Source organism: Galleria mellonella, unplaced genomic scaffold (assembly GCF_026898425.1).
Source record: "Galleria mellonella isolate WM207_F2 unplaced genomic scaffold, CSIRO_AGI_GalMel_v1 utg264, whole genome shotgun sequence".
In the NCBI taxonomy this organism is placed as follows: Eukaryota; Metazoa; Arthropoda; class Insecta; order Lepidoptera; family Pyralidae; genus Galleria; species Galleria mellonella.
The window spans coordinates 592,176-607,250 of NW_026442060.1; the positions used below are offsets into that span (position 1 = coordinate 592,176).

A 15,075-nucleotide genomic window follows, 5' to 3' on the forward strand; every position below is an offset into this window, starting at 1 on the left:
CCGGACAGGATACATTGCTAGCAATGGGATTAGTAGTCCGCATTACTAACAATCCTATCCCCCACCAAGGACAATGGAGTTGTACCTACGTATCCTGTAATCTCGCTGTCCTTCATCCAAACCTTCAACCTTCTTCCTTCAAACCAAAATACAGCTACTTGACGTCGAAAACCGGAAATCTTACCTACGACTATTTTACAAAATCTCCTTCTGATAAAATCTTTGGTACATTTCTTATACATCTTTCACTGTCATTATTCTTTATATATATTAAATTCTAAATACAGATTCGGCCCGAAGACTGGTTATCTCCTGTGCAATTACGACTTGCCAGACATGAAGGGAGATGGAGATCTGAAGTGGAGTTTCCTGATAGGAGATCTCTTCATAAAGGTATGTAGTTGAAATAGAAGGCCTTATTCTTAGTCATAACTCGATCACTTTTTTTAAAAAAAAATATATGCCTTTCGCTGCTACTTTTTTGGCAAAAATATATATATGTCTATACTCATAAAATACGAGTAGTTTGTCCTACCTGACTATCAACTTATAGCCAAAACTACTTATTTTATAACTTAAATATCCACAAAAAAAAGGATTTTTAAAACTTTCAATTTAACTATGTTTGTGGTACTTAAAATTGTACTACGCAAAACATAGAGAAATCAGGGTGACTGAGCGAACGTTAGAGTGTTTATTCTGTACTGAGTAATAAAGTTAATTGTACCTTCAAAATTGAACTTTATTTCGTAGTCAATAGGTCACCAGCAAATATATTAGACATAATGTGAGAGAGGTGAGATCAACTGAACGAACAGTAGAAAATATTATTACTTGTCTTTCTGTTATTCAAAATTGTGCCTTATTCCGTAGTCAATAGGTCACCAACAAGTGCACGACAAGGCTCGCAGCGTGGATTTGGACATCTACTTCGGCAACAGCACACGCGACGGACTCGACAAGACAGACGCCGGCTTCAGGATGGACCTGGATCGAGTCTGGCTGTTAGTATGCTATTTTATACGAATTTGATCTTTATATCGTAGGTATACACACACAATATCAAAAGGGGTGTGACTCTAAATAACGTGTGGTGAAGTTATGTATATGATATCTAATTTGAGTATGCCTGTATTGTCATATGATTGTAAATAGATGTATATTAGTCTATATTGTTTTTTTTTTCTTTTTATTTTATAAATGTTGTTAAAAAATATATACAACAGGACTGTTTATGTTCTAATCTCTAATTAATTTTTTTATGAATTTTCGTATTAGCAATTAGTATTAATGTGAAATGAATCTGGCTGTCAATTTGTAATATTTAAATCACAAACAATGTAACTAATATAGAATGATTTTTCTACAAACTCTAAATTGTTCTACGTAATTATATTAGTACCGAAAGTACCAGGATTACAGAAGCATATAGAATGTAATGCTATCACATTTTATAAGCTAACAAACATGCTGTATAATGCAAGATATATGTTTAATAAAAACGCGATGGTAGGAATCCTTGGTAATCACTTCCTTCGATAAACAAAATCTTTTAATACAATTCAGGATCGGCGCAAACGCATCATTCGGTTATATAATGAACAAGCGCGTGAGTCTGATCATCAACGCAATCCTGCCGCGGCCCAACGTGGACGTGCACACGCTGATAGTGGACGGAGACCTCGGCTCTGAGGAAAACCCTCTGCAGACTCTGAACGCTGTCTACAAGACGGACGTCACCAAGATCCTTAACGCTGTTAAAGGAAAGGTAACTATTTCTTGAGCGTCCTAACATCAAGGTCAGGGGAGAAAGGGATTGTTAGTAATGAGGTCTAATAGCCCCGTTGCAAGCAATTTACCCTCTCAGGTCGACCTCCACACTGTTCCCCCTGGAAACCATCATGGTTAATTCTTGTCGAATTCATCATGATGGGCCAACTGACCTGCATTCATTCTCACCTATTATCTTCCACTGGTGCCTCGTCGATGTATATCGATAGCGCGGGCGGGGTAACCATTCCATTTTCATTTATTAAAAAAAACATACAAGGTCAAGTTTTGGTCATTGACGTGATTTTGGACTAAAGTTAAGTAACAGACATTGTCTATTTTATTGGTTTTCCTACTTCTAAAATCCACGCGTCAGAAGTAGCGGGCAATAAACTAGTATCTATACTAATATTATAAACAGGAAAAAAAAAAAATATTTGATATGGATAAACTCAAAAACTATGCAACCAATAAACCTCTACAAATAAATGTTTATTGTTAATGAAATTTTATACAGTTATGTATGTATTATTTGATTTAACTTGAGAGATAGGATAGCTTTTTATACCAATAAGTGACGCTATTCCCGAGTTCTTAGATATATTATATAGATAGAGTGTCCCCATACAAATCCTTCGAGCAAAGCGAGTCAATTTTTTCATACAATTTTGCGTGATAAATATGTAATATAGTTATGAGTGTTTCCTTTATAACTTCTATATTTATTTTGTTTTATAATTTTTGCGTCCTTTTAATGAGTAAAAACTCATTTTATTTATTAAATAATTAAATATAGATACGATAAGATACATTTTAATATGAAAACGAGTCAGATAATTTAAAAATTAAATGACAAAAAGTTGACCTATTTTTGAGAGTAGATTTTTTTTAATACAACTTAGAATGGCAAACAAGCTGACGGCCTACCTGATGGAAAGTGGTAACCGTCGCCTATAGACATGAGCAGTACCATGGACATAACAGTACACACACATACTGTTTCGCCCATGATACCCCCCATGCGTTACCATTCCTGAGGACTCAGGTGTTATTCCTCTGTACCCTGTAAATTCACGCAATATCCCACCATTCAAACCGAAACACAGCCATGCAAACACAACTGCTTCACGGTTGAAACACGAATGGGACAGAGGTGCTCAAGCAATCGACTTTTGTACAAAGTCTCCCTCTGGTATCTATATAATCTAAGGGTGCAATATAATTGTCAACATTACTTTATCCAGGTACTAATGCTACCGACAAGATTTGACACCAACTCCACAGTAACCTGGACACAGAACTCTCTATACAAGAGCGTCGATAACAAATTGCTGTACGAGTGGGATGACAAAGGCTCGCATTTTGTAGACTACACATTGAGATCGCCCCTATACGAAGCCGACGACACTTTCAAATTGAAGGGAAGCTATCAGAAGGATTTGGTGCATGGATACCAAATTGTCAAGTAAGTTCCGTGCCTTTATCTATGTAAATAAAAATTTAATGCTAATCTGTGGTTTTTTTGGTGAATGCAACACATGAGGTGGCTTATTCAGTATGACTTTTTTTAATGTTCATTATAGTTCAATTAAAGTTTTAATGAAAAATAAATCATTATAACATTTGCAGGCAGATATGTCTATCTCGCTCTAACACACACGTACATGTTACTGTTTTTTTTTTCTTTTACTTTACCAATTTCTATATTTTTAATTTAAAAAAGAAATCACGTAACAGGGTTTCTTTCCCTATTCTCGATCTATTTTGATAATTTTATTTTGAGCTTATTATTATGCTAGTATATATGTCTTATTATTTTTATAAAAATTTAAGTCATTGTTTATTCTGAGCGTCAGTTAATTACATGATGATTTGTGATTATAATATGTTATTATTCTACCCAGGGGCCTGTCGCATCGTCCGGGGCGGAACAAGATCGGCGAGCTAGACCTTCGTTACGGCGGCATGAAACACACTGATGGACATTTCAACGTGTCCACGCCCTTCCATAGGCTGCCTTGGCTGAAATCCATATTTGATGTTAGTATATATTTGTCACTTGTTCCCTTGACTACAAAAATAAATTTAAACTAATAATTGAATGGTAACACCGCCTGCTTTATTGGATTATGCTAATGGGGTGGCAAGTGAGGGATGATGGCTAGATAGGATGCAGTCAGAAAATTGATCACAATGGTTTCCGCTAAAAATAATATGAAAGTCGATCTGACAGATTATTAAGCTTGTAATGACTCCATTAATCTCCATTTCTAACAATCTCCTCCCACTTGAACAAAAGTCGATTGCTTGGGTACCTCTGTCCCATTCGTGTTTCAACCGTGAAGCAGTTGTGTTTGCATGGCTGTGTTTCGGTTTGAATGGTGGGATATGGCGTGAATTTACTGGGTACAGAGGAATAACACCTGAGTCCTCAGGAATGGCAACGCATGGGGTATCATGGGCGAAACAGTATACTCTGTTATGTCCATGGTACTGCTCATGTCTATAGGCGACGGTTACCACTTTACATCAGGTGGGCCGTCAGCTTGTTTGCCATTCTAAGTTGTATAAAAAAAAATACTATCATCATATCGGCTGTTAACTGTCCACCACTGAACATAGGCCTCCCCTACAAGAAAGGGCTTTTCCATTAGTTTCTACGGTTGCAGTTGGATTGGCAACCGTACACAGACTTTAGTGACGTTTTAAGAGGGACACTGCTGCCCATCTCTTAACCATTAAGTTACATTAGTCACCTCATACGACACCCATAGGAAAGGAAGGGGTCATTTATAGTTATGCCTATTTAAATCGATGGCACCGATCTCATATTTATTTATTCTTTATTGCACAATAAAAATTATACAAATGGCGAGCTTAATACTGTATGACAATTTCTACTAGCTCACCGGTAAAGATAACATAAAAAAACGTATAATTTGGCTCATTAACGGTATTTCCTGTAACAAGAGATAGTTGAAAAATAATACAAAGAACAATTTATTTCGACTAAACTTGTATTCAGATATTTTTTTTTTTTTATATTTACAGATAAATAATCTGGAAGACCACTCTGACAATAAAGTAGAATTGTTCTGGACTAACAAAACGGCGTCTGTGAACACGACCCACTTGCACACAAAACAAGACAATGGATTCACACAAACGGGCGTAATATCACTTTCGGTTCCATTGAAGACTCAGCATCTCGTCACCACCGAGTATTATTATGTACAAGACGAGAAAACGAGCAATGGAAACGCAACGGTGGATCTCGACCGAGAACGGTTTGTGAAGGCGTCGTTCGATCAGATACTAAGTAAGAGTGAAAGGGAATTGAATTTGTCGACAACTAATATTGAAGTGGAGAACGAACACACGCCGATTGGTATTAAATATATACACGAGTATGATGACAGTGGGAATACTGTAAGTATTTAAGAGATATATATATATATATATATATATGTAAAACTAGTTTTATATGGAATTAAGACATTTAGGGTTAAGGAAAAAAAGACAAATTATAAAAATTATAGAGATCAGAAGGAAGATAATGTTGGGACACTTGATACGACACGACGAACTTATGACTATTATAATAAAAGGTAAAGGTAAGGTAGGAGAAAGGAGGGAAAGTGGGATACCAAGCCATAGTTACATCAGGCAAATCAAGGAAAAAGTTGGTGTCGTGTCGTATCAAAAGATAAAGAGTTGAAAATCGTAGTGAATGGCAACGAGCTCCTTGTCGGTGGAGCACAGCTTGTAAATAAGAAATAAAAATGAAAAAAATCATTTATTGATCGATTGATTGAAATCTTTTTTCATCAGATCTCATAAATATAGATTTTTTTACAATTTTCTTTAATCCAATCTGAAATAATTTAATTTCTTTTATCTGGCAACACTTTCTTATATCTAAAGTATATTAAAATTATATTTAGATTCTCTAACAAATAAATTTATTTTTATAACTTCTTTCATAGGATGTAAAACAAGCGACCATCTTCCACCTGAAGAATGCCACAAAATTGAATGTCACCTGCAAATTAGATGTATACACATACAACATTGGGAAGAACCTGAAACTAACTGCCATGCACGGGAACAGAACCTGGACCTTCGAGAACGAGTACGAGTCAGTCGATAAAGAGCTGAAACAAGGCAGCAAGGTGAAGTGGGCGGATAATGTGTGGCTCAACTATAATATACACATCACTAACATGACTACGGTGAGTAACGCTAAAACTATTCTAGTAATAATCTGTAATGTTCTAGTAATAATAAATAATCTCATGCCAAATCATTCACGTAATAAACAGAGAGAACCGAGTATCAAACATCTTACATACATCTCTTGTGCTATCCACTTTCGTAACTCCTTCAAACAACACACACTCTGTATGGTCGCTTCTTTTATTTTTATCTTCGCATTGTAATCTTTAAATCTAGATTATTCTAGATAATTGTAATATCAGCAATACGAGCAAATGATCTTAGGCCCGAGCCATGTAAAGCCGATTAAAAAATGTAAATTTAAAAATTCAAGTTCCTGTCACTTCAACAGGTATTGTTGAATCGTGAAGACGAAAGTAGAAGAAACTGTCAATGTTTACTTATATTTTAATTTTTTTTTTCTATATCAGGACGAGACAGAATCTCAACAAGTCATAATGAATGTATGGTACCCGCTGCGTACATACAAACTAAATGCCGTGTACAGTCTGCAAGACACGCTGCTGGACGGACGGGCACAGCTCAGCTGGGATGTGAAGCAGGAGAACAAGTCTGCTGTGTTAAGCGGACGCTGGCAGAATCCGCCCACGCCCGAGGGCAGTCTGCACAATGTACATCTATCCCTCTCGCATCCCTCGTTCAGTAAGGTTAGTGTGAAAAAGAGCAACTTAAGTTGCTACAAGTTTGTGTGTGAAAAACTCTATCAAATTGTAATAGGCTACACCTCAACTGGTATGTGAAGCAGGAGAACAAATTTGCTGTATTAAGCGCACGCTACTAACCGTCCATACTAAAAGCAGTCTCCACAATGTACTCCTCTCTCTTTATTACCCTTCATTTAGTACAGTAAGTAGGAAAAGGCAACAACGCCCATGAAAGCTTTATCATGCTACTTTTTAATTATAATGTAAAGCAAGGGAACAATCTACTAAATGTACATATTTGTCCTCTTCTACCCCTAGTTATATAATATTGGTGGAAAAGAGAAGAACTATAAAGGCTATATAGTAAGAGAATATGCTCACAATGTTCATCAGATAATTATTCTTTTCTTCTAAAAATTAATAGGTCAAAAATAGTTATATTTTATTACATAATTTAAATTGACAAACAAGTTAACGGCCTATTTGAAAGTGGACCCTTCTCCTAAAGAAATGTGTTGCATTTTGTATAATCAATCGAAATATATAAAATAACAACAAATAATTCAACAATAAATAACTCAAAATTTTATCTTTCTAGGATGTCACCTTAAATGGTGACTACATGAGCACACCGACCATCATGTCCAACATATCTCTGGAACTGCAATATTCCGACTATGAAAACGAGTACTTGAATCTTAATTCCATACTCACTGACAACTCAAACGGACCTATTAGGGACTACAAATTTGCTCTCAAGTGCACACATCCGTCCACCAATTTAGATCTGGATATGAAATCCGACGTCAATATACACAGCAAGTGGTACTACTTCAACAATTACTACAGATTCCAGAAGTCGTTGTTCTATGAAAAAATGAGGAAAAATAGACTGCTAATAGATATGAACAGGAGTGCTATCAATTGGGAGGTAAGTCTACCGTCATACATTCTCCCATACATTCAGCTCTGATTTGTTCAATTCAATTCATTCAGTTATTGCTATTTCATGTTGTATTATATAGGTCTTATAGGTCAATATAGGTCTTAACCCTTTGAGTGCCGACGAGCGCCATCGCGCTCGTGCGCATTGCAACTAAAAGTGCCACGAGCGTCATAGCGCTCGTGAAATCAGTCGCTGTTTAGCTTGCTGTAAAAAAAATATTAAAATTGGATAATTTTTGGAGGAGATACAGTTTTTTAGAGACAAGGGTAAATGGCATCAACACGGCAAAGATTTCTTTGGCATTTTTAAGTAGATATAAGTAAAAATCAATGACACTAAAAGGGTTTAGTTATTATTAAAGGTAAAGAATCAACATGAACCCTGGAAGGGCACGGCAACCTAATTAATAAATATTACGTAAAATACATACTTGTTTAGGACTAGATGACTGTACAATATATATTGTATTATATATATTATACAGCCATATATTGTATATCAGCCATTAACTGTCCACTGCTAAACATAGCCTCCCCCTTAAGGGGGGTTTTGCCCGTAATTGCCAAACTTTGGCAACCGCAATTTGGCTTTTGTTGGTTTTTTTATACAACTTAGAATGGCTAACAAGCTAATGGCTTACTTGATGGAAAGTGGTAACTGTCGCCTATAGACATGAGCAGTACCATGGACATAACAGAGCTCTTCCTTTCGTAGGTGTCGTAAGAGATGCCTAAGAGAACTTAATGATCTAGAGATGGTTAGCAGTGACCCGCCAACTAAGCATGGCTACTACCAGCAAAACCTCCCTTATGAGGGAGACCTATATTCAGCAGTGTAAAGTTATCGGCTGATACAATACGATTAAATAGTGCTCTGCTAGCGAACTAAAACATTAATCATAGAAACATTGTATATAAATCTACCACTAAAATATTGCACCAATTGCATATTTTGCTTTGGAATTATTCAAGTACATTTTTGCTTTCAAATTTCAAATTTTCCGTAAAAGCTTTATAAGAATATTATTGCATGATTAACGTTTTAGTTCGCTAGCAGAGTACTATTTAAATAATTAATCAAAAACGTTGGAAATATTCGGTTAATTGTTTTTGAAAATTGGCAATGCCATACTTGGTTATGAACGCTGTTAAGTTTATGTAAAATAATACCTGTGTATGGTGTATAATGTATGATGTACGGTGTCAGCGCGCCAACGAGACGTACTTCTACAACGCGAGCGGCACGTGGGAGCTGGCGTACCCGGTGTACCGCGCGGCCGTGGCGGCGGCGCGGCCCGGCGGGCACGACGCCGGCCTCGCCACGCTCTCCATGCGCGACCGCGAGCTGGTCGCGCACTACAACAGCACCGACGGTACGGACCGCCGCCGCCACCACCACCACCACCACCACCGCCGCCGCCACCAACATCACTACTACCACCACCAACACCACCACCACGACCACCGTCGCCACCAACATCACCACCAACATCACCACCACCACTACCACCGCCACCACCGCCACCAACACAACCACCACCAGCACCATCACAACCAACAGAAGCACCATCACAACCAACAGAACCACCATCACAATCTCCACCACCACCACTACCACCATCAATCTCTGTTTAGAAAGAAGAGTTTGTTAGTAATGGAAACTCTAATTCTCATAACTACTTTTTTATGAAACAGAATAGCAAACAAGTTGACTGCGCACCTGATGTAAAGTGGCAACCGTCCCATATAGACATGAACAGTACTATAGACATAACAAAGTATACTGTGTCACAACCCTCATGCGTTGCCATTCCTAAGGACTAAGGTGTTATGCTTGTGTACCCCATAATACTAAAAATATATCCTATCAGTTTGACATTCATATGGTCTCCCCTTGGAACCATAGTTAATTCCTTATACATACGTGATGGAGCTGCCTTATCTGACTTCATTCTAACCTATATTCATTCACTTTTCCACTTCTGTTTATTGCCGCAAACCGACTATGCTTCCATTGTTTGGTTTAACATCCTATGATCTGGCAATGAAGTTACAATTATGTGATGTCCATGGTACTTGTTATGTCTGTAAGCGACAGTTACCACTTTCCATCAGGAGAGCCATCGACTTATTTGCCGTTCCATATTGCATACAAAAAATATCTTACAAAAATTATTAAAATCACATTTACCTTCCAGACATATCCTACCATTTGGTGGGTCGTATTGAAGACACTCGCTCAGCCAAACTGGACGCGTGGCGTGACTTCGATGACGTCACAACCGTCGATCTCGCCTCGTACATCCGCCTGAACCACTCTCGGCTACTAACCAGCTCTATACTCTGGCGACCGGAGATCTTCAGCGAGGTCAAAGGAACCTTTGTATACACCCTGAAGAGTTTGTACGGACAAGTCAACGAAACATTGACTATCATCAAAGAAATGCCCATGGAAGCCCATCTAGCGTTGAGAGCCATATGGTCCGACGCGAAACCGAGAGTTCGCGAGTTTTTAGACGACTTAAATGACCTACACGTCATAAAGGATGATTTGGATGACTTCCAGCAGTTCTTAAACGAATCATATGGAAATAATGACTTTTATGTCAAAGATATAGTCGAGTTCACATACTACATGCTCGACGAAATGGCGATAAGGAACCATCTAGAAAGTTTACCGGGCATCGTGAACGACATGTGGGGAATGATGGGTAACACGAGCCAGTCGATCAAACAGAGTCTTACATACGTAATAGATACAATCAAGCAGGCGTATTCAAACGTCTTGGATAGTGTGAATAACGTTCTAGAAGCCGATTTCATGGAATTGGTCTCCAATAGATTGGAAGCGATGATTTTACAATACGATAACATGGTTAGAGATATTCATATGAAGTTGCTGGAGTATTGGGAGGAGACGTGGGTTAATGCGACTACGAGACTATACAAATACTGGCACGAACTGCTAAAATCTATAGAGCCGTTGTTCTTCAAGGTACTGCATTATACGGAATCGTTTGTGGTGACTATTTGGAAGGGGTTGATGGATTTCTTCTATAATAGAACACAGGAACTGACAGACTCGCCCTATTTCAACTATGTATCCGCATTTGGACATGAAATGGACAAGTAAGTATTTGTTTTATATTTGTATTAAAAACACGAGTGTAATCCCAGATGAAATGGGTTAAAACGCCCACCTTTCATGAATCACAATGAGATTTTTTTATATAACCCACTGACAAGGCTACTATTGCCATGTGGTCCCAGCATAGAATGGGCCACCCCTTCCTTTCCCGTGTGTCTTAAGAGGCGACTAAAGAACTTAATAGTCAAGGAATGGCTTTTATTTAAAGCTAACTGCCACAGTTAGGCTTTAATAATATTTTAAAGACGCTGTAGCTTATCTTTCAACATTTAAGTTCCCTTAATCGCCTCTTATGACTCCCACGGGAAAGAAAGCAGCGGCACATTCTATGCCAGGATCACGCGACAGTATTTTCTCAATCTAATTACAATACAACAATATATTAAAGTTAATATAAAATTCCTTAAATACTAATACTAATTATAAGTAATTCCCCAACGCACCACACCGAGGCAGCGTACCCAGGATACTGGCAGCATTACCTCTTTGGATTGCCAAACTTATCTTTTGGGCAAAGTAGCTACCAGCTCTTGGGTCACCAGTAACCTCGATGAGGCGCGCTGTATTTTTAAATACATATATGTATAAAATACTAAAACTAATACAAACTTACAAATAAATATTAGTACTCTACGAGGATCGAACCCGGGACAATCAGAAGACGAGGCAGTATATTAAGTCGCTGCAATAATGTTGTTTTATTCTCAGGATCTACAAGGACTTAATACACAATGACCTTATAACGAACATAAAGAAATACAGCAAGAAACTGTTCGACGTGGTGTGGGCCAAGATCGAGAAGTACATACCGTTTAAGGACGAAATCATGCAACTATACGCCGAGTTCAAGAACGCGTGGGAAGTGTTCCTTAAGACGAAGCAAGTTGTCTACGTCAGAGATAAGGTAGGCATCGTCCATGTATACGCACCTTCTACTTTTTCATTATTATGTCGTCTCATCAGTGGTTCTAAAATAGAAATCGTCTTTATTTATATGAACTTATTTGCAAACTGTTTTAAATTATAACTTTTTTATAAATAACTATAATATAATTACATATCCATTAACGTTTTAGTTTGCTATCATTTTGATAATTTAATCTTTTAATTTATTTATTTTTAAATTAATTTTTTTAGCTTTTTAATTTATCAATTGGAAATATTGAAAATTTACATACAATTTACGTTTACAATTCTTTCTGACCAATTCGATTACAATCCAATTTTTTTTTATATCATGATGGTGGTAAATAACCATGCGACCCGTCTAATGGTAAACGGTTATTGTAGCCTATTGACGCCATCAACACTAGAAGTGTCAAGTGCGCGTTGCCAACCCTGAAGAAACGTATTTGAAGAACGCCTTTATTTATCATATGATCCATATCAAAATAACGGTATTGATTTATCAAACTATATAACTATATTAAATATATCAATATTGTTTGCAGTACCTGGAAGCGTACGAACGTCTCAAATGGTGGTACGACTATTTCATGATCGGCGAGGTGTCGTATCAAGTTGGCGAGATCTTGTACGCTAAAGTCACCGATTTGGCTAAAACAGCACTGCAATACGAGGAACTGTAAGTCCACATGTTGATATTTAAACTACCACAGAGTCTGTACAGATGATGGTTTTTCTTCTTAATTGGAATGCCAACAGACAGGTTGATTAAATGGATACATGAGAAGAGAAATCGACTCAACTAATCAGTACTAACAATCATTTAACAAAATTTTCCATTTTTAAATTGTAACCCCTGTTTTTTTTTTAATTTAGCCATTGATGTTTTCTTTTTCTTCTGTGTTAATGATTAATTTAAAAAAAAGTGACAAAACACTACAATGATTAAAATAAGTTTTTAGAAAATTTTAGTTTTTAGAACATTTAGTCCTGTAAGTCCTGGCATAAAATGGGCAACATTTTTCTTTCCCGTGGGTGTCGTAAGAGGTGACTAAGGAAGTTTAATGGTCGAGTGGTAGGAAGTAACGTTCCTCCTAAAACATCGCCAGAAACCTAACTGCGGTTGTCAATTCGCCTGCCAAGCATGACAAAATCCCCCTTATAGGAGAGTCCTATATTCAACAGTGGTCAGTAACGTTAAGTTACTCCCTATTAAGCGAAAGTCACGTAAAAACTACTGAACAAATACAAATTAAATTTTGTTAGAATCCGAACTTAATACCAGAAGGAGACTTTGTACAAAAGTCGATTGCTTGGGTACCTCTGTCCCATTCGTGTTTCTACCGTGAAGCAGTTGTGTTTGCATAACTGTGTTTCGGTATGAAGGGTGGGATATGGCGTGAATTTACAGGGTACAAAGGAATAACATCTGAGTCGTCAGGAATGGCAACGCATGGGAGGTATCATGGGCGAAACTCTGTTATATTACTCTCTGTTATATCCATGGCACCGCTCATGTCTATAGGCGACGGTTACCACTTTCCATCAGGTAGGCCGTCAGCTTGTTTGCCATTCTAAGTTGTATAAAAAAAAAACTATGTAATGATTCACGTGGACGAAGCCGTGTGATACAACTAGTTATGTTAAATTGGCCGGCAGCCACCGCACGCCGAAGACGATGTTCGTGTTCGACCCGCACGGCGGGCGGCTGGTACTGGAACAGAAGCTGCCGATGTCGTGGCACGCGTTCGACCGGCCGCCGGACTTCAGCGAGGTGGCCGAGTACCGCGCGCTGCGGGGGCTGCTCGACGACTGGCTCGCCACCAACCGCAGCCTCTGGTCCTACTACTACCAGCTGCGCCCTTACATGGACCTCGACAACGTCGTGCCGCCCTTCGCAGGTCAGTACCCACTACCACGGGTGCATACTGTCATGAAAATACATACTATCATAGGGAGTAGCCTGAAGAATTGCTCGGATTGATACCTCAGGTATGAAACCTCATGATACCTGCTGAGCAGGTATTATACCTACTCGTTCAACCACCAATTGAAGTTCCAATCAAAACCATCTGGATGAGTGGCGGTCCTCCACAATACGTTTTACAAGGCACTTCCACGCACAACCAAGCACAAAGTTGACACCATAACACAAAGCGTTATGAGTAATACAGTTATAAAAGAATACGTACAGACTTCCACAATATTTACACTATTAACAATATAAAATATTTTTTTCCATTATATTAATAAATAGCTGCTAAATATACATAATATAAAATTGAATGTTTATATATATATATATATTAGGCACGTATATATGTGCTCTATACACATGCTATATGACTAACTTTACCTTTATTTAAATAAGACAATTTTATTTGACAATTCTACTAGAACGCTAACGTCTCTGTCTTGAGGAGGTGGGCATTGACATTCACGACACAGTTTTTAACTAGCAATATTTGCTGTTATCGTACACTACCCTACTTTTGTATTGTAACATAAAGTTATTTTGGTTCCAATAAAGATTATTATTATTGTAAATAATTTGTCTAATTCAAATTATATTTTTGTACCTCTAAGGCATGGCGATGATGACTGGCCAAGGTACCTTAGTTACATACGACAAACGTGTGTTCACCATATCGCAAGCAGGCACCTTCCTACTGACCAGAGACTACAGACAAAACAAGTTCACCGTGCTGATGGAAAGCAACGAACAACAACGCTACAACCTAATTATACTTGCAAAAACTAGCCTCATACGCATCGATCTGTACAAAGAGGTAAGTGTATAAATGATCTAATTACATTATGCTGTTTCTTTTGTACCTTCTTACTGTACCATAGACTAGAAACAAACAGAAAAGTTCATCCTATCTTATATACTCAAGTTCACAAATCAGTCTTGACAAGTAGTACAAAAACAATGATTCTTAATAAGAGTTCCGTGGACCCTTTCTAAATTTTGGCCGTTGTTTGCTAAGCTATGTCGATTTTTTTTATCTTACCAGTTTCTTTTTTGTTTTTTTTTTCTTTCTGTCGCTCGTAATCACTAACACTCATAAATATACGTCATTAGTTTTCTTTTACATGTCTAGCAGTGGAGTGTTACAATTATAATATTATCATTATTTTGCATCGGTAGCAAGTGTCGATCGGCAACTCGATACTGAACCTGCCAGCTGTGGTGGAGGGTTACGTGGTGGACAGACAAACGGATGTGCTCACCGTGACCGGCGATAGCGGCCTAAGCATACAATGCGACTTACGGTATCGCACCTGCAAGCTACATGTTGCAGGTATGTACAGTCTTAATTTAAAGATAGATTTGGTCCTTCCAACCGGATCACTCTATTCGGTGCCAGATTTGTATTCTTTGAAGGTAAACTTAGACTATAAAAATAAAGACCTCTGGTTGTA

The 15,075-nt window shown here is 37.8% G+C and overlaps 1 protein-coding gene across 1 annotated transcript in view; it reads left to right on the forward strand.

Annotated features, from left to right (window-relative positions):
* The window catches only part of LOC113509342 (uncharacterized), a 43,036-nt gene that overhangs the window by 23,569 nt on the left and 4,392 nt on the right, over positions 1–15,075 (forward strand). The window contains exons 32-47 of the mRNA XM_052895043.1: positions 288–393; positions 874–1,004; positions 1,567–1,768; positions 3,015–3,235; positions 3,675–3,810; positions 4,822–5,199; positions 5,757–6,002; positions 6,417–6,653; positions 7,249–7,581; positions 8,803–8,968; positions 9,794–10,724; positions 11,452–11,647; positions 12,195–12,328; positions 13,309–13,550; positions 14,236–14,438; positions 14,801–14,954. Coding sequence (XP_052751003.1) covers positions 288–393; positions 874–1,004; positions 1,567–1,768; positions 3,015–3,235; positions 3,675–3,810; positions 4,822–5,199; positions 5,757–6,002; positions 6,417–6,653; positions 7,249–7,581; positions 8,803–8,968; positions 9,794–10,724; positions 11,452–11,647; positions 12,195–12,328; positions 13,309–13,550; positions 14,236–14,438; positions 14,801–14,954 — 4,016 coding nt within the window. The remainder of the gene's footprint in view (positions 1–287; positions 394–873; positions 1,005–1,566; positions 1,769–3,014; positions 3,236–3,674; positions 3,811–4,821; positions 5,200–5,756; positions 6,003–6,416; positions 6,654–7,248; positions 7,582–8,802; positions 8,969–9,793; positions 10,725–11,451; positions 11,648–12,194; positions 12,329–13,308; positions 13,551–14,235; positions 14,439–14,800; positions 14,955–15,075) is intronic.